This window comes from Podarcis pityusensis (genome assembly GCF_964106645.2).
Source record: "Podarcis pityusensis genome assembly, chromosome: Z".
Taxonomy (NCBI): domain Eukaryota; kingdom Metazoa; phylum Chordata; class Lepidosauria; order Squamata; family Lacertidae; genus Podarcis; species Podarcis pityusensis.
In genome coordinates, this window is record NC_138044.1 from 27,762,502 (window position 1) to 27,788,283 (window position 25,782).

Sequence of the window (25,782 nt, forward strand, 5' to 3'; positions counted from 1 at the left end):
GGAGTTGCCTCTGAGTAAACAGACAGCAGGTCAGGCCTATGGTGGTCAGATGAAAAGGGAACATGGCTTCTACACCTTTAAGGGTTTTATAGAACTGGAATTTCATCAGGTATAGCTTGCTATTAAAGGTACAGGAGCCCTGTCCCTTTTTCATCTTGCCATCCTAATTAGGCTGCAACCCATCCCAAGGTCAGCTTTACAGCGCTGTCAAGCAGCAGTCCTTTTCTTGGACTTCAACAATTTAAATGTTCTTCCATCTAAAAATATCCATCCACACAGAAAACTAGTATCCCAGGAGAAAGAGTGCACTCTTCTACCTGACATGTGCTTTGTGCAGGGAAGGCTTTCATTTTTGTTTGTGCTGGGATTTGGGGAAGGGAAATATTCTACTTTGTCCACACCCCAGTGACAATTTTGTTTTTGTTTTTATTACTAATGCAAGTCTCCAATGCAAGCCTTCTAATATTGCTGCCTCTCAAAATAAACATTTCTTTCTCTCAAAGATATATTTGCTACCTCACCTGTCTCACAACAGACGCTTGGCAGCAATTTTCAAGTCTACAAGTTTATTGTCTCCTACATTGTATTTGTGTCACGATTAAGGCTGCAGTCTTAAATGTACTTAGCAGGGAGTAAGCCCTTTGAACGGAATGGGCCTTTTTTCTGAGTAGATATACATATAATTGTTCTCTAACTGAGCAAGACTTAATGAACAGGAACTTTTCAACCAATTACAGTGGTACCTCGGGTTAAGAACTTAATTCGTTCTTGAGGTCTGTTCTTAACCTGAAACTGTTCTTTTTTTTTAAAAAAAGAAAGATAATTATTGAGAATTTAAAATTACAGAGAGAAAAAGGAAAAAGCAAGAAAAAAGAAAAGGAAAAAAGGTATACAAGAAAAGAGATTAAACAATATAAGTCAATAAAAACAAAAGTCAAAAAAAAACACACACACACACACAATACATCAGAATCAAAAAAACAAAAATAAACAAAAAATTTAAAAGCAAATCCAATATTCCCAAATCCTTATCTTTCATTACCTTGTTTCATCGACCTCCTCACACCTCCCTTTTTTGTATTCTAGTTATTAATTATCTCAGCAAATCCTTTCCATCTTTCACAATATTCTGTCATTAAATTACCTTAAACTATTTTAACCTTATCTTACCATAAAAAACCCTAAAGCTTAAAACTTAAATCTTATTTATACCTAATTTTTTTAACAAAACATATTTATACATAATTCTTTTTAACATTTCTACTAAAGCCAAATAGTTTCATTCCAACGTTTTTCTAATACTCATTAATTTTACAATGATTTTCTAAATGAATTTTTAAAACTTTCTTCCAATCTTCATCCGTCGTCTCTTCTTCCTGGTCTCAGGTTTTGTCAGTCCTTTCTGTTCCATCCATCTAGTCCATCAACCTGGTGACCTTCTATCCGAGGCTCTTAAGTCTTTTCCATGTCCCTTCTGCAGGACTTCTTCATGTTTATACCTGCACTTTACTTTATCTTCTGCTGATCTTATTCTTAATTTCCTTCCTTTCTCTCAGAGAGACTTCAACTTGACAATATCTTTATCCCTTCTCGACAAGTCAGCCCATTCTCCATAGTCAACACTGAAATCCAAAAGATATTTAAAGGCATGTTTCAAAGTCCCTCCAAGATTAAAGGCCCCCACAACTCCGAACTCCCCCTGACCCAAAGCCAGATCCGAAAAGTCAAAACATCCCTGCATAGGGGAATCTATCCAACTTCCCATCTCCCGACCAAACAGTACTCCATCTCTCCAAATCTGACTTTCTCCAGGTTCGGTCGTCAAAGACAGCAACTTACGTTCCTGCAAGGCCGCAGCTCTCTCCATTTCTGGTACTTTAGGTTCAGCAACTACCTCCTCCTTTATCTTCTTCACCACTTGCTCTGTCAAAGCACATTCCTGGATTGATTCCTGAGTGGTTTCTATATAAGTATTCACTGTTTGTCCAAAATTTCCAACTGCAACAGTCATCAAATCCATCTTCTCATGTAGCTGTTCCAGTAAAGCACTTGTCTTGCAAAAAGCAAGCACTAAAGCTTCTTCTGGGCACATTCTTGTTCAAGGTCGGTGTCTAATTCCCACGATCTTTTATCTCTACAGCTGTAGAATTCCCCAGATCGACTCCAGCAACAGTTTCACAAGCTCCCTCTAGAGGAAACAATTTCTATTTGTATCCGTCTTTTTAAAAGCAGATCTAGCGACAAAGTTCCTTTCGTTTTCCAGATATTTTGTTCCTTTTAAGAGCAAAAGGGAACATTGGAATCAATATGTTTCTCTTTTTTAACTATCTGTCAAAAACGTTTGTCCACAGTCAATGAACTTCCCCAAAGTGTCTGTCTCTGACACCCCGCTCCCAGGATCAAGACGGTGGAAATTTATCTTTCTTTACTCTCTCTTCTGCAGGTTTAAACAGTCTAAAAAGGTTCCCCCCTCTTCTCCTGCTTCCAAGGGGGGTTTAGTGATTTTAACTGATGGAAATTTAGTCCTTTACAAACGACTTTCCAGACTCTAGTTTGCAATGTCTTTGCTTCAATCTATTTACAAAAGTGGAAGGCGGACTTCCTGTTTAGACCTTCCCGCTTCGGTGCCAAATTAAAAAGTTTCTTAATCCAATTTTCCGTTCTACTCACGGGCAGTTGTTTAAAATCCAATTGTCCACAGGAAAAAGTCAGCGCTCTCCGGCAACAGCAATGCGGCTTCACTCCGTGAAAAAAGCAGTCGATTCAAAGCACCGCGCCATTCACCCCACGTTGCTCCGGATCCCCGAAACCGGGTTTCCCCGCGAGTAGGGGAGGCGCAAAAGGTGCCAGCCGAATCCCACGTCCACAGGCTTCTCTCGCCTGTGGTTTTTAATGGGTCTCCGCCTCGCGGCGGCGGTCCAGACCCTAATTCTCACAAAGCGGATTCCTCCTGGTCAGAGGAAATCCGCCATTGCCGGAGGCGCTAACCCGGAAGTCCCCTTAACCTGAAACTGTTCTTAAAATCAGTTGCGGCCTAGGAAGAGGCCTAAGAGCAAGATGGAGACTAGGAGACTCACAGAGGGAGTTTGGGCCTGAGGTCCCTCCTCCATACTTAAAACTCTTCATGACTATGCCCCTGGGAAGGAGTGCCTCAAGCTACTGGCTAGATGTTGGCTAACAGTTCAACACTATCAGTTTCAGGTGGCCAGCTGTATCACTTTGTTTCCACACCATTTCAGATGAGCTGCCACAGGCAAAGTCGGAGAAGGAAGTTTTCTCCACATGGAGTGGAATACTTCCATTGTTTTCTGTTATGCTAACACAACTAAAAAAACTTAAATAGTAAGGAACTATCATAAGTAAAAGACTGAGTACTGAGACCCCCAAGATAACAGCTAGATAAGCTGGGCCCATCCTAGCTAGGTTGGGTTCCCCCTGCCTCCCACAGGCTCCTCTAAATTCTAACACATAACAAGGCTTTCTCCATTGAGAATTATAATAAGCCCCATGCCTTTATGGAGATCCATCTGGCATAGTAGGCCAAGGGGATTCTGGATCACATCTGTCAGCTATAGTCCTTGTTATTCCTTCGTCTGCTGTTCTTGTTACTGGAATGCCTTTCACACACGTCTTCATATGATTAGGAATCATGCAATAAAATGAACTAAAATTGGTTGTAAAATAATACGAACAACAACAACTACAACACCAACAACTCAATTTATTTTTTACAAATAAACATCCAAGGCTGAGACCTTTAGAAAACCATCCAGTTGGTAACACTTTTCAGAACAAAATAGCTTCATTTGTTTCTGAAAGTATGAATTGTGGGCGCCTGCTGTATCTCAACATGGATGATGTTCCACAAAACAGAGACAGCCACACGGACAGTCGTGCTCCAAATTGCTGTAGAGTGGATTTCTCATATTTTTGCCAGGGTGCTGCTATCCTTACCAATGGGGGATTCTGATTATTTTTTTCACATGCACAGAGTATACTTCCTTCTTTCTTAATTAACCTGCTGTACCTATAATTAGAGCAGTTAAACTATGGATTTTCCTCAGGCTTTATTGGTGAAGTGGGGATGCTAACTGGCATTAATGACTGTGACTACAGAACAGGGGAGGGGGAGCATTTAATTAATATGAAGTACAAAGGTGTAATCTTGTATGTATTCAGCCACCACCACAATGTAGACACCATCTCATTGTTTCTGTGTGAGTGGAATCATGTGATTTAAGTGTCTTGGATTTGTTTGGCATTCTTCCAGTATTTATAGAATTTTGGGGGGAGGCGAATAGGTTTTCTGTCTATGTGGTTTTCCATTTGTGTGATGATTTTGTGTGTGTGATTTTGCTTCCATGCTTAATCATTATAGTGATGTGGTCTGCTCCCCAACAGACCATTTTTTGTGGGTGTGCAGTTCCTTTTATTGTTTAGTGTCTTGAGCAGCACCTTTTTGGACTGTTGATTTTTTTAAAAAAAGTTTTCTTATTTCAGTAGGCTGCCCTTCAGCAAAGCTATTAGGGTGACGTCCAACATGAATTAATATAATTATATAAAATTATGTACAATCACACTTAGGAAAACAGCAGAGCAGAATAGCAGCATTCAAATCCAACATACAATAAAACTTCATCAATGCAACTTTTGAGTTTTGTTGTCTGTCTTGGTGCCCAGGATTGTCTTTGATAATGCGAAAAGCACTCAAGATCATTCAAGTTCATATGCGTGAACCTGGTGCCTCCAGGTGGTGTGGACTACAACTACCATCATTCTTGACATTTGTCTGTGTTTGATGGGGCTTTTGAAAGTTGTAATTCAAAACACCTGAAGCATGTTTAGCTTGTTGAAGGATTATATGTACCCCGGTTGGTGATGGGGAACTTGCAGTCTTCCTGATATTGTTGGACTCTAAGTCCTGGGCCAGTGGCTATGCTGACTGATGGGAGCTGGAGTCCAATGGAATTTGGAGGGCCACAGGCTCTCCACCTGTGGAGTGGAGTGGGGGGGTACATCTTACTCTCTGTAGAAAATGTCACAACCTACACAACTGCATAAGTCAGAAGACTTGAAAATATTTCCTGAACCGGAAGATTCGAAGACACTTATCAGACCAACGTGACACTTGGTTAATGAGTCATTTCTCCAGTGTTCTTTTTTATCTTCTTTATTACAGTGAAACAACAACCCAAAAAACAATAATGCAATGCTGTTTCATTTTTCAAATCCTTTTGGCTTGATATCTGTTTTTCTGGCATGCCTCTTATACATGCCATTTTCTGTCTAATTAAATAATAATTCTTACCTCACTTGTGGCACATCACATTTTGAAAAGGCACATTGAGGAATAGAAACGCAGTTTGACAGCCCCTCTACTGGTTTTTCACTGCCAAATGGTGGTGGGTTTTTTATATATATAAAAAAAGATTCAAGTGTCTTGACTACAAAACAGGATGAAGTAAAAGTTATATGTATTTGTCAGTCACTTCACATAAATTTATTTCTTCAGTTATTTATCACATATACAGGCAGGCCCCATTCACGTGGGGGTTATAATCCGAGGCACCATGTACATTGGTGAAATCACATATAACTGAAACCCATTGAAAAAAGCTGCAAACACCCTGCTCCACTCCGCCCCCATTCTGCCCCCTATTCCACCCTTTTAGTGATGTTTCAGTGATGTGCTTATGATTTTTCCAGGTCACTTCCGGGTTTGGCTCGTTGTGTGTATACACACTGAGCTTTATGGAAGAGGGGGTATTTGAACCCTTGTCTCTAAGAACATAGTCTGACACTCTAACTGCTACACCACACTGCATCTTTGCTCATTTCACCACACTGTCATTGTTTTAATGCTGCTAGCCAATACTATGAAAGTGTCCATTTGTAACTTTGTGTGTTTCTTATGCATCAATAATCCACTTTACCTTTCTTTTTTGGGTGGGAGGTTATAAAAAGTGTCCTGACATTTTTTTAGATGCATTGGGTGATTTTATATGTGTTTCCGCCTTGTTGTAATCCAGCACAAAGGCATGTCTAGAAGCAAAGCCACTACCTTCCCAGTAAACAGGGCTGTTATCAGGCTTAAACGGAATAAAAATGGAAGCACCATTTCACTGTGCTATTAAACCACAGGCTTGTCGCTATATGTGTAGATTTCAGAATTTCTGTTTAGTCAGAAAGGCATGTTCATGAGAACCAATGGGACCAGATCAGTTCTATGTTTTAGGCTGCTGTTAGAAATTAATCAGTTGCATGAGATTTTGTTGGCAGATATCTGTGTGAAGGGCTTTAGCTCAGTGGTAGAGTGCTTTGAATGCAGAAGACCCCAGGTTCAATCCCTGAAATCTCTAGGTTAGGTTGGGAATATCCCTTGTGTGAAAGTCCTGGAAAGTTGCTGCTGGTCCATGTGGACAATACTGAATCAGACAGACCAATATTTTGACCTGGTACTTGTTCCCTAATGGAGATTTTATGCCAATTATGTTCTGTTAAAAGGTTTGTACGTGTGACAATATGTTATTTCTCTTTTTCTGGATTCTGTTGTCATCTTTGCCTGGCATGGGTGGGCTTCAAGGGCTTGTCTACACTTCCACTTGTCCTGTGCCTAGAAAGCATGGATCTGAGCAATTCTTTTGCTGGACCCATGCTTTCTAGGTACAGGTCCAAGCGGCTTTCCCCTTGCCCCACTACTTCCCAGGGAAAACCCGCTCTTGCCATTTGCTCTGATTGCGTGCTAAAGAGTGGTTTTCCTCTGGGAAAAGCAGCAGGACAAGAGGAAGTGTGGATAAGCCCTAACATCTTTCATTTGCCATGGCTGGTCTAGCAAAAGAACTTACAACACCAATATGTTTAAGAAATTTTGAGAATAGCTTACATTTTCTTTACAATAGAATATTTGCACTATAATAAACCAGGAGCTCTCTAATAGGTTATTTCCAGTAATTAGGAGATGCAGTTTCATAGTCATCTTAGAGTTCCTTAAAAAAGAATACATATGAAATCATACATATTTAATTTCTTAACTGCACATTGACAATTTATATTTTAACAGATATCCATCAAAATTAATTCTAGATCGACATGCTTTCTCAAGTCATTTTAGTACTATTCTTTTTTGTGTTTGAACTACCATTCAGCAATGAATCAACATAATTATTGCAAGCTATTTATTGTGATAGCCTTAATAACAGATTTGAGTTTACCATTTTGTTGCCTCTTTTGTACTCTAATGATCTCTCTGAGCTGTGCATCGCAGAAAGTAATCTGTGTTGTGCATGTCAAGCCATTCATGTTAATGTTCAACAAGCCAATAGGCTTTCTGTTTAAAAGGAAAATGGGGAATTAAAACCGTTTTGCCATTTTCTATCCAGAAACTGTTAAAGCATTTTTTAATAGAAAAGATTAATGTGAATGGGAAAAAAAGACCAACAAGAATTTATTATATCCTTTTTCCTTATTCCACATTGTGGTCCTGATCCTGATCCCACAGAAGTCAGTGGGGGATTTGCTGGCCCTCGGCTGTGGAATTGCCTTCCACCAGAAATCAGGAGGACCATGTCTCTTCCCTCGTGCCAAGTGAAATGTAAGACCCTCTTTTTGCAAAAGCCTTCCCTATATAGCATTTTGCTACTTTATACATAAAGGGCCTAGGACTTCTGCCCACAAGATAAAGGAAAGAGCATTCAAATCAGAAAGGAAAGATGTACAGTTTGATAGCAACATGTTTGGGGATAAGGTTCACCACATGGTCTCACTTACTACTTTGTGTGATTTTGTAAACAACTTTCAACTATTATAGGGGAGGGGAAAGATGTTTGCTTTGCATTTTAAAATGGAAACTACATAATTTGCACTTCTTGAAACAACATGCAAACTAAAGCTTAATTATCCTTCAAAATACTTATATTAGTAAAAATTAACCTACAAAAATGCATTATATTAGAAACAGTTGTTTGTAAAAAGTATCCTTAATTATCCTTCAAAATTTTCACTTCATCAAATTTTGTGAAGCAGTTCTCCAACTGCTTCACAAAGATATACAGAAAAAAAGATACACAGAAATGCATATAATAAGCAAAAGTGTCTGTAAAAATGCATATATTAGTAAAGATTAACTTACAAAAATGCATGCTGTTAGAAACAGTTGCTTATAAAAAATACACACTTAAATGCCGATGAATTTTCATGAGAACTTTAATAATAATCTGAAACTGATATGGAAATGCAACAAATTGAAGTGAACACTGGAAAAATGACAAACTGAAGTTGACACTCCCATCCATTCCTGAACAGTAGGGATGGAAATCTTAGGTAAATGAGCCACAATGCTTAAGAATTTTCTTTATCCAACCCTGAAGCCAACATAAATCTGTCCATCAACATCTTTGTATCCCTTAGATAATTATTTTTTACAAACCAATAGGACTATGTTAAGAACCCCAAACTGTATTCAAGATTATTCTAGGCTAGAATTCTGGATTGTATGTGCCCAATACACATAGACTAATTTTGGAAGTGTAAGGGCTCTGAAAAACCAGCAAGGTGGTCTAGATCTAGATGTGCAATCTGGGAATATTGGACAATAATGCAACTTACAAATACATGTTTCTCATTTACTGTTACAGCGGCCCTAAGCTATATGATGGTTCTTTCCCCTATTCCATTGAGTAATAAGGGAATAAGGGAAGCTCCAATGTAAGATGTGATGATCTGATGAACTGCAGCCACTGTCTTGGTGCCACATTCTAAAAAACATGACTTGTCACATTAACTCAGGAACATGGAACATATGGCCCCCAGATGTTGTTAGACTCCCAACTTTCATAAGCCTCAGTGCTTAGCATGATCATGTGAACTCCCATGGTTTGGCTTGGCATGTTGGACAGTGGAAGGGACTCCACTGAGAGGTGATGGACTCTTTTGGAAGTTTTTAAGGAGAGGTTGGATGGTCATCTGTGATGGATGCTTTAGCTGAGATTCCTGCAGGGGGCTAGACTAGAGGCCCACAGATTAGTTACCATGTTCAAGAAAAACAGAAAACAAATTTGATGCAATGTCTATGTCAGTTTTTTCCTGCCCCAGCCGTATCTTTATCTTATCCTGGCCTTATGAACCAATTGATAAAAATATGGATAAATGAATCTTTTGCAATATTAACGCCATTCACCCCTGTCCCCCAAATCTAAACACCTGAAGTAGGAACTCATGGTCTCCAACCAAACACGGATGCACCTAGATCACTGGTCACCAGTGTAGCACTGAGCACTGGTACCCTTGAGGCCATTGTCTTATGCTCATGAAACCTTTGAACCTCCCACCTTTATCTCATTTGGCAATGAGGTAGGTAAATACATTCTCCCCCCCCCCCCGAAAAATAAATTGAGCTGAAGAAGGAACCTGCAAAAGTGTCTCTCTTCCCCACTTCCTCTTTCAGCTTTCTGTGGCTTTCAGTGTTTATTTTTCTGAAGTGCCTAGAGCTAGTGATACTCATAAGACTCACTTAAGACTCCAAATGCTCATGGGCATAGAAAAGTTGCTGACCTCCAACAGATGCATCACACACTGACCCCCATTTAATATTTCCTTTATTAATATAGGCACATCATCACCACATGTCAAATCTGGCACCACATGAAAGAAAGATAAATATATGCAGAATGAAGGGTAATATCAACCCTTCTTACTTAGAAAGTGCATTGTACTTTGTCAACATTAACTCATTTGGGCTGTCAAGTCAGCCTAAAACCAGTCCGTTCACTGCCTTGTTTTTAGCCAATTACTGAGTTATTTTATTAGTTAGTTATTAAAATGTGTAATATGTTGTCCAAATCAGGAGATACACACAAATATGCCAGGAAGCTTTGGGCACCATTGCATATTCAAATGTTTTGGTTACAGTTTTTCATTTTAATCTGCTGCTCATCAAATAGTAATATAATTTGGTTAATGCTCTTAGCCCCAGGAGATAGCACTATATAGTCTCTTATGATTATCTATATACATGTGTATAGTGATTTTTTGATTTTTATTGGTAGCCGAAGCAGCTGAATAAACAGGCTAACTCCAGAAAGCAAATGCTTTGGCAAACTTCACTAAATCATAAACAGATAAGCTGAAGAAAACTTTAATAGCAAGACTGTTGTAAATAACAGTTTATGGACAGACTCCTTTTGGCTAAGCAACAGAACAGATCAGGTCAGATGCTTCTAGCAGAATACAATTATTACTGTTAAGCATACTGAACATGCTAGTCTCTTCAGATATAAGAAACCCAGGGCTAGAGCTATTAAGTAGCCTTGTGCCAAACCAGACCTTTGATCAGTCTAGCCCAGTATATACTAGGTAGGGGGAACCCTTGGCCCTCCAGATGTTTCTGAACTGCAGTTCCCATCTGCCACAGTAAGCATGGCCAATTACCAGGGATTATGGGGAGTTGCGGTTCAGCAGCATCCTGAGGGCCAGAGATTTCTCACACCTCGTCTACACTGACTGGTAATGGCTCTCTTGGATTTCAGATGGGAGTCTCACCTAGCTTTACATGGAGGTGCCAAAGATTGAACCTGGGACCTTTGGGTTGCAAAGCAGATCCTCTATCACTGAGCTATGGTTCTTACTATTGCTCCTTTAAAATTCTAAGGGAAAATTATGCTCTAGGTTGCACTTTTGGGTGTGATCCCCTGCCATTGCTATCCCCATTATCCCATTATCCCAAGGACACACCAATAAGCATAAATAATATATAGCTGTTGCCTAGGGCTTAAAAATACTGACAAATTAATTTGTTATATTATTTGTATATAAAACTTGTATGTGTTTATGTGTACACACACATATTTTTAATTTTATACACCTTTTTCTCCCACTGCTCTTGACTTTTAAGTGCAGCATGACACAATTAGATTGCATATGTGAAGCTTTTCCTAGCAGAGAAATAAAGTGCTGGGAGAAGCTTCAAGTATTTCCCTCGTTGGCATGAATCCATAAATTCTGCCAACACTTTTGAGAGAGCCGGGGTTTTTTTTGGTGGTCTCCAACAACCCTCCACATCTCATGTACAGAGGTCTTGGGACAGAGTCTAACTTGAGGTCACATTAAGGCTCAGCTTCGGTTTTACTTGGAACCACTGAAGCCTCTTGCTGCTTCCAAGCATCTCTGAAGCTCAGCACAAATTTGAAGATGAGGGGAGCAGCGGAGCAGATTTCATTTGTGATGTTGCCCTGAGACTTCCTACTGCTTCTTAATACCTTTAGTGCACAGCACAAGGTCAGAGATAAGGTCCCATCTCTTGATTTGTTCTGGGACAACCATTCACCAGATTCTCCAAAGACACATTTGCCATTGCTAGTCTGGTTGACTGCATTTGTGGATTCCTCAGTCAAAGGCAAGGTTGTTGGGGAGTGGTGGCGGCGGCAGCGCTAATAGTATACATGTTTTATAAATGAACATTGATTGCATCAGGTTATTCTGGCATGCTCCAAAATCTAGGCAAATGAGTAGTGACAAATGGCTGTCAGTAGCAGCATGGATAATGGGTGGTGGAGCCACAGAGGCACCCTCTGAGGCACCCACATCACAGCAGGGGGTGGCAAGGTTGTGTGCGACTATAGGTGCCGGATATGTGTTAGCACCCCTGTTGATGCATCCATGTGGCCCCCAGCCTTGCCCCCATCCTGTCCAAGTAAGCAGCATTGACACCAGTGTTGGGAACATTGCTCTGTGGCTCTGCTTCACCTCATGTGGATCTGCCCACATGTTTCTAGAATTACCCACAGCAGAGTTTTATCTGGGCCAAGGAAGAATGAATTGTTTCAATCAGTGCATCTCCACATGGTTAGACATTCAAGATTCCATTATCCTGTTATCTGTACCTGTGTATGTGTGCATGTGTAGGATGTGTATGTGCATGTAATGTGTCAGAGAAATAGATGCATACACACATATATAGCAATCATTGTGTAACTCCTTACAATATATTGTGAAATACATGCGTCTAAAATTAAATTAGTTTACCATATGTGCTGTGGTCTCTGTGTTTCATTCTAAGAGGGCTTTAAGACATTGCAAACAAGTGACCTGGCAGCCAACTGTGGAAGATGCCAAGCTAGCAGCTGCAGGAACTTTGGTGAAAAGTCCAAACCCACTCTGAGAATGTGTTCATTTACCATCCAGAGGATTAGGATCAGGCTGTAACTGTGTTGAATAGAATTTTGCAGGAAAACACAACAAAATTTCATATGCAATTGGAACACTTAATGTTTTGCCCCTTTTCATACCTGGGAAGGCTGGGGGCATCTGCTTCTTAAATGCTACTTGCCCCCAAATCTGTTATTTGTGAAAATTCATTCTTATGTTTTAAAACACATCATTGAGAAACGGTGGCATGGGCAGAATAAACAGCACTCTTTAGATTCTTATCATCAAAGGTCTTTGTGACATTTTGTCCCTTCTGTTTGTGTATATCTAGGAATCCTATGAACTCTGATATTGCCTTTTCAAAATTCCTACAATGATGAATCCTGCACAGCTTGAGATCATGCATGTGCTGTGTTGTGGTCAGATAGAGTCTGGAAAAGACACACTAATATTGCATGGATTCCAGCTTATGTTTATTGAAAACTGCATGCTGAGGCCAAAAGGAGCATTTTATACTGCTATCCTAAACATATTTACCTAGGAACACAGTAGGACTTACTTCTGAGTATGCATGTCTAGGATTGTGTTGTTTACAATGGCACCTACTCTAGATCAGTCTTCTTCAATCTGGTGTCCTCAGATATTGTAGGACTACAATACCCACCATCCCTGCCCATTGGTCATGCTGACTGGAGCTGATGGGAGTTGTAGTTCAACAACATGTAGAAGGCACCAAGCTTGTGAAAGCTGCTCTAGTGCACATGTATTTCATGTAGGCAAAAGGTATTTAAACCACAGGGTGTGTTCTTTCTTGTGCAGACATTAATTTTGCTTTTACAACATGCTTCTCTGTCTTCTTTCCCTAGGCATTTCCTATTTAAGCATGGATCTGGCTCGTCAGCTATCTTCAGTGCCGCCAGTCAGAATTACCCTTTAACTTCCAATACTGTTTATTCGCCGCCTCCCAGGCCACTTCCTAGAAGTACTTTTTCTAGACCAGCTTTCTCTTTTAACAAACCTTACAGATGCTGCAACTGGAAGTGTACTGCCTTGAGTGCAACAGCTATTACAGTCACACTGGCTTTGCTGCTTGCATATGTCATTGGTAAGCTTTGTGTTTCATTTTGGTGTTCTTATATTTTTTTTCACTTAATCTGCTTGTATGAGTATTATGCAGGGCAATTAACAGCACAATCCTATCTGTATTTAGTCCCATTGAGTTCAGTGAGGTTTACTCACAAGTAAGTTTGTGTAAGATTACAGCTAGTGTAAGGCAGCATCATTTTCCATTCTGCCCAGTATTTGTCATGTGCAGCATTGTTTTATTATCTGCAGTTCATCTTCTCCCAAAACTTTGTCATTATTCTCACTTTCCATGGCTGAGAATTTATGCCCATGGTCCAGACTAGCAGTTACTAGAGTAGACCCACAAAATAAAAATGGCAGATATGGGGCAAGAGGAGGAATGGGAGTGGGGAGTTAAAGGAAGCAAAACAAACAAACAAACAAACAAGAAATTGGGACCAAATCAGGTGTTTTCATGGTGGTTAGAGATGGAGGAATTTATACATGAGATTTCACAATTCCAACCTGATAGAGCTTTGCCCACACTGGGCATCCTCATCCATCAAGCACCTGGTTACATTGAAGCTTCTCGTCCACTGTTGGATAGGTATTGTTTCTTCCAATAAAACTAATTATATGCAAAATTATGCATAAAAATTGCATATAAAGGAATCAAGCTCAATGCAATGAAGTATTTCTGCAACAAGTGGCAGCACCTTGCAGCCAGACTGGAGAGGTAATTTAAGGTAATTTAGTCTATATGCAATTTTCGCTTTATATTCTGGTTTTGGACCCTAAAATCCACATAAGATGCAATTCCTCTGTGCATCATGAACAATATTTGCCACCTTTCCCTGGCCGCAGGGAGGGTAGCATTGTGATGCGTGGATGGGATTGGGGAAAACAATGGAGGTCATAAAGCAGTATCAGGGTTTTCCATAATAAATGTATTGTGAATATGATCCTTGGACTTAGGAAATTTGACCGCCTGCAGTATGCAATGTAGGAAACATGGGGAAACAGCAAGTGCAGAATCATTAATCATTGTAGATACAGTCTATGTCTGCTTTAGACAAACCCTTTCCCTGGTTTTCATTGCTGCAGTTCTCCGGTTTCCGCCAAATTCACCAATCTCCCCTAGTTAAGGGAACCATTCTTCTGTTGCTTGAGCTGATATTAAGTTCTATCAACTGGATGTTTATTTGACAACAAGAGTCAGTCTGCATTCCTCCTTTTTTAAGTTACATTTGTGCATAAGGAACTGGCTGCAGGAATGGTCCTAACTTTGGTTGCCACTTAGCTTCAGGTTCCAGAGCTTAAAATCGTGATGGAGGGGTGCACTGAAGATTTGCCTGCAGTGTACCTGCAGATGGGGCTTCCTCTTCAGGAGAGATATGGCAAGGCTTCCAATTGAAGGGACATTTATAATTGCATTCAATCAAACAACCTTATAACCTTCAGATTTTCATGCTTGACATGTGATGGTCTGAACAGACCACATTCATTGCAACATTGTGTGCATGCCCCTGCCATCCCTACTATTCAGGCAAATGAACAGGACTTTTGCAGAAATGTAAACATCTGAAGATGGGACGCAGGTGGCGCTGTGGTCTAAACCACTGAGCCTAGGGCTTGCCGATCGGAAGGTTGGTGGTTTGAATCCCCATGACGGGGTGAGCTCCTGTTGCTCGGTCCGTGCTCCTGCTAACCTAGCAGTTCGAAAGCACATCAAAGTGCAAGTAGATAAATAGGTATCACTCCGGCAGGAAGGTAAACGGCCTTTCCATGCGTTTCTCTGGTTTGGCCAGAAGTGGCTTAGTCATACTAGCCACATGACCAGGAAAAACTGTCTGCGGACAAACGCCGGCTCCCTCGGCCAGTAAAGTGAAATGAGCGCCGCAACCCCAGATTCATTCACGACTGGACTTAACTGTCAGGGATCCTTTACCTTTAAACATCTGAAGGCAGAAACATAGTTTTTCCATTCTTAAAGGTTTGTGTTTTTTAAATGTTTCTGTTTTTTTTTTTAATTTTTTGATGTATTGTTGATTATTGTATTTTCTTTTGCTTTTGAGGTTTTGTAATTGTTTATTGCTTGTATTCCTTTTTTTTCCTTTTTTCTTTTTTGTAATACCTAAACTCTAATAAATATCTTTTTTAAAAAACAACAACATAGTTTTTCCAGCAACAAATCATAGGGGTCCTTTCTGCTGTCTGTGTTTTGTTAACTTACTACGTGTTAAACATAACAGCAGTGTACATTATATATTGGACTAAACGTAGCATGTTTTATTGCAGTAAGTGTTACCATTATTTCAGTAATGCATAAATACACGTTCATGCTTTATAGTACAGAACTGCATTGCCTCTTTCTGCAGATGTTTAAAGCAAGAACCTTGTTTGTAGTAATCAACCAAAGTCATTTAATCCAAAATTGTGATTGTCCCCATCTCCACAGCATAATGCTGGCTGGGGCTGAACATAGTCCAGAAGGTCTGGAGGGCACTGGGTTAGCAAGGGCTGCTTTAAGACAAAACAAAGGAGCTTCTGCAAACTTTTCGGCTGGATCAGAAATCAGCTACTTTAGGGTTCACTCGTACAGCAAGCCATGGTAGGTCACAACAGAGTCTGAAAAAACAAGTTTGAATATGCAAGATTAATTAGGTTCCCATTGTTGTTGATGATGATTATATTATTGTTATTGCAGTGCTGTTCTTCATCATCTTTGCTTTGTTCATAGGCTCCAAAGGAGAGTATCAAAGGGTTGGTCATTATGAATTGATCCGTAATTAATCATTTGCTCACACCTTTCGGAAATCCTCATGCTAGAATAGAGGAGAATAAATAAATGTTAACTCAACTCATAGAAATAGAATAATGCCAGGAGGATTAAAAGGGCAGACGCCTTATGGAAAGCAAAGCAGTATTTGTGGAGTGAAATGTCTTCTGTTGTACTCACACCCATGGGGATCCATTTGCCTAACCTTTACACTTCTGTCTGCAAGCACGTTTCTCCACTGTCCTAGGCAGTATATGTTTGGTCTTCTTTTCCTCTCTTGACCTCAGAACTGATTGATAGGTGTGGGAAGAAGATGCTGTTTTGTATGCTAGATGCTACCAGGTGCTTAACAAAGCCTCTTTGCCACTCTGAAAGGGCAAGCAAAACGCCCTGTTGCTTCCTAATGGTTATCTAGTCCCTAACACTGACCAGCTCGTCCTGAAAGGTCAAACTCTCATTTGTATTTCAGATGGTGTAATCTTTCAAATTATGCCTGATGAAGCAGTGAATTTTCTAATTAAATAGAATCCATGGGGCTCGCAGAATTATTACCTTGCAGGGGGGAGGTTAAGCCTTCTGTGGTCCAACCAAAAATCTCCTCCTCCAAAGTTCTCTTTGCACCAGGAGGGAAGCCTCCATTTGTATCAGTGGACGCTGTTCTTCCCTCTCAGTACAAATTGCATGGGGGGGGGGGTAGAGGAGATTTTTCTACCCCTGGAGTCCTTGTCATTCCACTGTGGCTGATATTTTACATCAGAGTTGGAGAGCCTGAGGGACCCAATTTCTGACCCTCAGAACTTTCCTCTGCTTCACACCCTGAGCGTGTTTGTGGGCTGCATTGTGTCCTTCAACTCTGGTAATATATCTTGTCTGGATAGATGCATGGCCTGGAGAGAGTCTCAATCATAGCTGTCAACCTTCCCTTTTTTGGCGGGGAATTCCCTTATTCCAGCGCCGTTTCCCGCTGCTATCCCGGATTGTTAGATATCCCGTAGACTGTCCCCGGGACAGGGGAAGCTGCTGATCCCTTATTTTCAAATCTGAAAGTTGACAGCTATGGTCACAAGGAGCAGTTGGCACTGGAGACCCACATTTGACCCATGTGTCAGAGGTTCCCCACCACTGATGTGGTGCTTGAAATCCACCATTCACTTGCACAACATTTTCCGTTTACTAGTTAGAAGAGCTGCTGAGTGAGGGAGGAGGGGAATGAAGCTACAAGTATGTGTAATTTCTCAGAGTCAAATATTTAAGAGTCAGTCAGGACATAGAATTGAAGAGCTGCAAAGGAACCCTGAAGATAATCTAGTTCAATCCAATCCCGTAACTGAGGCGGGATTTGTTGTGCCTAAACTAAATCTTTATCCAAGCTCTTCATGAAAAGGATCCAGGAAAAGTAATTCTCCATCTTCCCTGGTCAACCTTACTCTATTTGGCTAACTCCTCATTTGGTTAAGATGTTTTATCTGATCTCAAATTACTTTCCTGTAGTTTAAATCCCTTTCATGTGTCTGTCTTGTGGCTGAGAGAAATTTATCTCTCCTGTGGAAATCTTTTAAGCACTTTAATGCTGTGGATCTAACACAATCTTAAAAATTTGCCTTGGCTGGTAACACAAGTAGGAGTATGCCCTGCTACAGCGAAAAAGAAAAGGAAGGAGAAGCCATTCTGTTAAAGCCATCACCTTATCTTAGTCAATTGATCATCTGGCTTTTGTTTGATTGATTGTATCAGGATAAATTTTCATAAGAATAAAACAATCATTCTAAACTAAAAGACAGGCTTTATTTGAGCTGGATTGACACTTAATTCTACTTAGAGTAAACCCACTGAATTAGTCATTGATTTCTACTAAGCAGTTGGCTATTGTGAGAACAGGATGTTGGACTAGGTTTCCCTTTGGCCTGATCCAGTGGGATTCCTACGTCCTTAAGTATGACTAAGTCTGGAGCCAACCCATAATATTTAGATGCTGTACACCCATTTCAGAGCAAAGGTTACCTTAGAAGAAGTAGTTTTTCCATCTTGTATGGCAAGGCACCTAAAAACTTCTGGTTTTGTAAATACTTGTAATTTTAAATAATTCATTTTTTTTAAAAAAACATGATCCACTGCTATCCAATCAACCAGTAACGCTTTAACCAATCAGGTTTAATCATCCAAAACTGCAATCATAACCCCCCCCCCCATAAACATACACAGGATTGCACTAAGCAGTTGCACTCCAGTGTACCCTTCCTTGGGGAAATGCTTCATTGAACAGGGTGGAACTTATTTCTGAGTACACCTGCAAAAGAATTGTACTTTACACACCATATCCTACGCTTGGCAAAATAACCACCAGACCTCAGTGTTTATCCTCCACATAACTGTTAAGTGGAGCTGGAAATGAATTGCATAACTCAAACATTCTATGGATTCTACTGTAGGACCTTTGAAATGGTGGTGCCTCATTGCTTCATTGTCAGGATAGGGTTAGGGAATGCCAAAGATGGTGTAGGGATAGGCAAATCTGTCAATTTCATTTTCTCCCAGTTACTCATTCTTTCCAGTCCAAAGTTCAATTTTCCACATTTCCACATCAGTTTGCAATATTTTTCCATTAAGTCCTCATGAAAATTCATCAGGTTCTTATTGCTGATTTCTCCTAATACACACGTTTGTAAGCAATTTAGCCCATTAAACACATATTTGCAAAGCTATCCCCCTTAAAACAATGCAATTGTGTAGGTTATTTTCACTAAAATGTGTTGTTTTTATGTAAGCATTAGTAACTGCTAGTTACTTGGCTAGAGGTGCATCGCAGAATTCAGAGAAGTGTGGAAAAGCGATGGCTGTTTCAGTTCTCATATTGTTTTGGGAAGTGCAACTTAGATAGGATCACCCTTAAATGTGAACTGAATTGAATTTCTCCCTCAACCCTAGTTGTTTGGCACTTAGCTTTTGCACCAGGAGCCCCTGGATACTGCTGCAGTGTGGATAGTCACTTCAAGGCTTGATCATGGGTGAGCCATGCGCTGAGAACCAGTAGCCATGGGACAAGCCAAAGAGAACCAAAGAGCAAGTCTGGAATGGAAACCAAGAGACAGGGCCAAAAAATAACCATAAAAATAATACAACCACATCAGAGTTCAGGAAGACCTTGTCATTCAGACAAGACACAACTGAGGTGGAAGCACTCTTATACTCCTACCCGTCCATGGAGAATCCAGTGACCAGTAGGTAGAGTCTGTCCAGGGCATGAATGTGCTCCACTGAGAAGCTGCCTAAAGTACAAACGAAAAGCAGTTGCCTTTCATTTGTAACACCACGCAAGGGAGCTCCACACAGATCTGTCAGCTCCTAACAAATCATCACTTGGTGCTTGATCCATGACTGGTCTTAGGCCTTTGAGCCTTAAGCCCAGCACCACAGCAAATATTCCATCATCACAGCAAATAGCATAGGCTACAAGGCCATCATTGCATTTAATTTGGAGGAAAGCCCTGTGGATATATCCACAGAGTTTACTTCCTGGGAAATGTATGTGGGTAGAGGTGCAATTGACAGTTAAGTACTGAGGTGGCTGCATTTGCTGATGTACCTGAGTACACCACAAAAGTAATCTTTATGTTGGGGTACTGCAGGAATGGCACACTTGGAGAAAAGGTCAGTGCATATGTTTGCAAGGGTCTTCCTCACCTTGATTCTCTCCTAATGTTTTGAACTGCAACTCTCACGATCTGTGACTGCTGGCTACTATGTTGGCTGGGTTTGGAGTGAGATGCAAAACATCTGAAGGCCATCACATTGGGGAAATCTGGTTTAGAACATACATGATTTATACATATATTTATCCAAAACATGGGGAACCTTTGGCTCACCAGATGTTGCAGTGCAACTCTCAATATCCCTGACCACTGGCCATGTGTGCTGGGGCTCTCCAGAGTTGTAATTCAACAATATCTGGAAGGCCAAAGGTTTCCAACATCTGATTTATCCCGAAAGCTGAGAGCAATATATATATATATTTAAACAAATACATAGCTTTCCCTTTTTTATAAATAAAATTTATTATTATTATTATTATTATTAGTCTGATAACCATCCTGTGATATGGCTTACATTGGGGGATTGTTATTGGCCCACACTTGCCTAATAAGATAATTATTGGCCCAAGGTCTTCCAATGAATATTGCTCTTCCTGTCCAACGTCAGCACCCAGTCTACCACACTGAGCTGAATAGGCTGCCAGTTTCTAATTCAATTAGTTGCATAGCAATTAGATGAAAGATCATCTTCCCAGTTCGTCTCAATAAAGGTCAATAACGGCAATATAACCTTGTAATAATGGAATATCACAAGGGACCATAGCAGCTGAGCTATGCAAGGGAAAATGTGCTCTGCAAACTAGAGCAACATCCTACAGCTTGTGGCCACTAATTGTATTTATGAATCTTCTCTTCACACAAAAAAGTCCTCAAGTTAATGTAGAATAAAAATACGCAAATATTAATGTGCTTCTGAGGTTCAGAAAGTTTGGTCAAGAAAATGCCTTTTGTACTTATAATGGGCTAAATGACAGCTAAAATATATCCTGCAATGTACTCTTTTCCAGTAGGTTATCTGAGAGACTAAGGAAAAAATCATTCTCCTCTCCTGAAAATTGCCTACCCCCAATGCATACCATGAATTTGGGGGAAATCATTTTTCTGATTTATCAATGGGGAACATTATGTATAACTATTGGAGGGGCATTAATCAGTGGTGTTTCCTTTGTTACCTCTTCTGTTTCCACTGGTGATTGCTGTGGAACTCCTGCTAGTGCCTCCGCCCGCCCCATGTCTCCTTGGGAAATTGCTACACCATGGCCTAGCATTATTTGGAGGGGGCATTTGTAGTGGAGGGTGGCAGGGGCAAAGAGGAGCTTTGTTACAACTTGTAGTGATGGCAAATAAAATAAAAAGGGAATGAAGGAAAGGAAAATGCAAAACTGGCAACATAGGAAGAGTCTGCTAGATCTGGCCAATGACCTATCTAGTCACAGAATCAAAGAACTGCAGAATTGGAAGGGACCCCGGGGGTCATCTAGCCCAACTCCCTACAATATGAGAACCTCAACTAAAACATCCATGATAGATGAACATCCAACCTCTGTTTAAATACCTTCAGTCCACAATCTCTCGTGGGAGTCAGTTCCACTGTTGATCAGCTCCTGCATTCAGAAAATTCTTCCTGATATTTAGTTGGAATCTGCTTTCTTGTAACTTGAGGTCATTGGTTTAGGTCCTACTGTCAGGAGCAAGCAAGCAGTAAATCATGTGGAGTAAGTGAAGTTAATTCTTTAGTAGAGTCCCCTCCTCTCTGGAGTTTCCCCCAAGCAATCTGAGAGTGTGCCTGTGTGCCTGCCTTTGCTCCTCCTCCTTCATGCCTCTCCTTGTCCTGGGAGACCAGGGGGAAGAGGAGCTTGTCACAGCAGGAAAGGCAGACATCCATGGTTCTTCGCAAGCCTGTCTCATTCCACCTCTCATCTTAAATAGTCTAGTGTCCTGTTCTCAGACTTGCCAACCAGATGCCTGTGGGAATCTTGCAAGCTGGACATCTGAATAATTTCCTAATACAGTGGTACCTTGGGTTACAGACGCTTCAGGTTACAGACTCCGCTAATCCAGAAATAGTACCTAAGAACTTTGCTTCAGGATGAAAACAGAAATTGCGCAGCGACGGCGCAGCGGCAGCGCGAGGCCCCATTAGCTAAAGTGGTACCTCAGGTTAAGAACAGTTTCTTGTTAAGAATGGACCTCCAGAACGAATTAAGTTCTTAACCCGAGGTAAAGGGACCCCTGACCATTAGGTCCAGTTGTAACCGCCTCTGGGGTTGTGACACTCATCTCACTTTATTGGCCAGGGAGCCAGCATCATGTGGCCAGCATGACTAAGCTGCTTCTGGCGAACCAGAGCAGTGCACAGAAACGCCATTTTCCTTCCCGCCGGAGCAGTACCTATTTATCTACTTGCACTTTGACATGCTTTCGAACTGCTAGTTGGCAGGAGCAGAGACCAAGCAATGGGAGCTCACCCTATCATGGGGATTCGAATTCCTGGCCTTCTGATCGGCAAGCCCTAGGCTCTGTGGTACCGCTCCGGCGGGAAGATAAACGGCGTTTCCGTGCGCTGCTCTGGTTCGCCAGAAGCGGCTTTGTCATGCTGGCCACATGACCCAGAACGCCAGCTCCCTCGGCCGATAAAACGAGATGAGCGCCGCAACCCCAGAGTTGGTCACGACTGGACCTAGTGTTCAGGGGTCCCTTTACCTTTAACTTTTTACCTCGGTTGAAGGCAGCAATTTGCCTTTGAATACCAGTTGCTCGGATTTTCAAGGGAAGAGAGTACTGTTGTGCTCAGGTCCTGCTTCTGGTCTTCCCAGTGTCATCTAGTTGGCCACTGTAAGATTACAGTAGTGGACTAGATAGTCTTTGGCCTGATGCGACAGGGCTCATCTTATGCAGGGCTGGCTCCCAGGTTTGAGGAGATCTGGGCAAAGTTTCCTCTCATGCAATAACAAGCAGACTTAGTTTGCAAGAATCCAGCCTTTCCGTGATATTTCCCAATTATAATTCCTAGTTTAAGGGAAATGTAATATGGTTTGCCAGGAGAAATCATTTGGACAACTTGGCCCAGGCTGTTCATCTGGAAACTCTTCTTACCGGTTCCATCTCCTCCACTCACCTGGAAGATAAGTCACGTTGGCTTGATAAATACATACTGCACTGATTTATGTTTTATTTTTAATTCATGGATCCACTGTAGGGAGTCTCTTGTGTTTCAGCCAAGCTTCATATTTTGTTCACTGCCAAACTTTGCAGAACACAAGTTGACAAGCTGTGCTTACACAGAAGGTAGATAAGAATAAATTCAATTTAATCATTGGCTTTGTAGCAGATGGTGGGTTAATCCAGTTTACAAAATGTAATCTGCAAAAATAAAAAAATAAAAATGTACTACTACTACTACGGAGAGAACCATAACCCATGTGCAGTTCTGCAGGTCTCTTTCCCAAATACATGACACCATTTGAAAGATAAATAATATGTTATCTGCACATGCCAAGGTTTTCTTTTCATTAAACAATAAAAAAGCAGCATGATGCAGTTACATACTTCAGTTGCTGAGCTCTCGTACCTTGTAGAGAAAGGGCCATAGCTCAGTGGTAGAGAATCTGCTTTGCATGCAGAAGGCTCCAGGTTCAATCCTGGTGGGGCTGGGAGAGAATCCTGCCTGAAATCCTGGAGCACCCCTGCCAAGCGATGCTGAGCTAGTTAAATCAGTGGTCTGACTCAGTTTAAGGCAGCTTCTTATGTTTCTATGTGTCTGGCTACCTTAATCACCACATTAAGAGTAACAGCACAGCAACCCACTCAGATCTTAAGATGACAGGTAAAATTTAGGGGTTGGGTCCCCAGCTGCTCACGGACTACTGTTTCCATCATCCCTCCCCATTGGTCCTGCTAGCTAGGGGTGATGGTAGTTGTAGTCCAAAAACAGCTGGAGACCCAAGTTTGCTTTAAAGGGAAAGTAGGCCGGCCCTGTGACACTCTCTGCTGGACAAAAGCACTGCCCCAGAATCTGAACCACCCCCAGTACTGCTAATTGAAATTTATAGAGTGCAAAACTGAAGTTTGATTGGCACATCAACCTCTAAGGAGCTTCTAGGTGCTTTGCGCACCACCTAGAGTACCCACAGAATTGTGGCTTCTACTGGCAACACACATAGGAGAACAAATGAAAGACAAACACAATGGGCAGGCAAAAACCTGGAAAGGGCCATACCAAATGGACATCCGGTGTGAAGAGGTCACTTTCCCCACTGCTGAACAATGCCACAGGTAGAGGAGATTAAATGCTAGAAGTGTTCTCCGGGGCAAGGGGAGCTGCTGGGAAATTGAACTACGGGCTTAAAGTATTACTTTTTTAAAAAATCGCTTCCATTATAGGCAAATTTAGGGGTTACTAATAAAGGCATTACCTATGCAACACTTCAATTATATGAGTAGTGGAGGCATTATGGAAGATGGAGACACCCCAAGCAGATTCTACAGCTTCATCCACAGGGTTGCATTGGCCTCTGTCATCTCCTATGAAGCTGAGAGCTCCTCTGTTAAGGGAAGAATGACTTTGCCTACTTCCTTTTCCCATTCTCATTTATGTAAAGGCCTGGTCCTTATGATGTGAAAAAACTATGTGTAGGCAATACACTCATACTTCAGGGAAGGGAAGGGTGAGTTTATTGAAGAAAATAGATATGGATGGAAACAGAGCTTTTCCAGCTAACCTGTTTCTTGACCATTCATCCTGCTTTGCTTGCACAAAGCTTACACAGAGGTCAGATAATGTCTACTTTTTAGTGAGCATTCATCCTTATTTGTTTCCAGGGTGTTTATATGTTTTCCTATTAACAATCCATTCATTTTGCAGTTTTTAGTGCATTTCCCTATCACATTCCTAGCCACAAAAGTATGTTTGTTTCTTTTTTTAAAAAGGTATATTTGTTTTACTAGAGGGGCAGAGCAATTTAATCTACTTTAATTGTACAAACCTAGATGCCTGGCATGTGTTTGAATCTCCCACAAACTAGTGACACCTACAGATAGATTTATAATTACAAGCAGTGACCATTTTAAGTGTGTAAAAATGACACACAATCGCTGACACACAGGTCCTTCTTGACCTGGAAGAGGGAATAACAGGGGCAGAACAGAGAATGGGACTCATCACATCTCACTTATGCGTGCTCTGCCAATGCACAAATAAAATGATTATCACCAGTACGGATTGGTTCGGGTGCAAAACCAAACATTGCAATTCACCATCCAAATTTCATTCATGCGGGGGGGGGGGGAGCGGTTGGAAAAATAATCCATAAAAATGAAGCAGTGTCTGATAATGTATTCATTCATTCATTCATTTAAAATATTTACTATCCTACCCTTTGGTTTAAACCGCTTCCACATTGCCCATTCCACTTCAGTACATTTCATTGATGGAGGCAGGGACTTAACTTCAAAGGAATTGGTAAGAAGAATTGGTAAGAAGCTTATTAGTTAGAAGGAAAGGGCCCTGTCGTGGGGGGCATAGCATTACACAAAATTGCTGTCGTGTGAGCCTGGCAAAATAAAACAGCTGCAACATCTAAAAGAGTACCCACATCAGCCACTAACATCCTCACTTACAGAGAGAAGTTGTTTGTACCACTCATCTATTCTGAACCAAATGGAGGGATGGAGCTCAGTTCTGCCATCCATGAAATATGAACAGGTTTGAGGGGGCATGTTCAATGTAGGAGAGGCTAAGGCAGTTTAAACAGGAACTGAGCAGGAATATTGTGGGTAATTGAGAGGATATTTGCTGAGACCTTTGTAGGTGCAACAGGAAGTACCGTGTCCTTGGTGTGAGCAGTGTTTTATCTAGTTGGGCCAGTGATCTGATCCTTTGTAGTGGGGGTGGTCTTCCAGATGTTACTGAACTATGTCTCCCATCATCCTCAGCCAACATGGCCAATAGCTAAGGCTGATGGGAGCTGTATTCCAGCAACATCTGAAGGGCCAAAGGTTTCGCCCTCCTGCTTTATAAGGTATCTTCCTATCTTCCAGTAGCTAAGCCTGTGCCAGATGCTAGCATTGTATCAGTGCCTTCCTCTGCAGTCTCAGATAATGACTTTTAATAAAGCAATAAAGTTTGGGTAACATCTTTGCCATAAATTTACCTATGAATTGACTTTAGTTTCTGAGACAATTTAGTATATTTTCCACTTGGCACTG

The 25,782-nt window shown here is 41.1% G+C and overlaps 1 protein-coding gene across 12 annotated transcripts in view; it reads left to right on the forward strand.

Annotated features, from left to right (window-relative positions):
• TENM1 (teneurin transmembrane protein 1) overlaps positions 1 to 25,782 on the forward strand; it is a 410,060-nt gene that overhangs the window by 200,658 nt on the left and 183,620 nt on the right. For 6 of the 12 annotated variants that reach the window (XM_080991224.1, XM_080991234.1, XM_080991231.1 and 3 more), the window contains exons 5-6: positions 7,499 to 7,591; positions 13,008 to 13,246. In XM_080991224.1, coding sequence (XP_080847350.1) covers positions 7,499 to 7,591; positions 13,008 to 13,246 — 332 coding nt within the window. Of the gene's footprint in view, positions 1 to 3,102; positions 3,202 to 7,498; positions 7,592 to 13,007; positions 13,247 to 25,782 lie in introns of those variants that run through there. The other 6 variants (XM_080991232.1, XM_080991233.1, XM_080991225.1 and 3 more) reach the window with 3 other exon arrangements.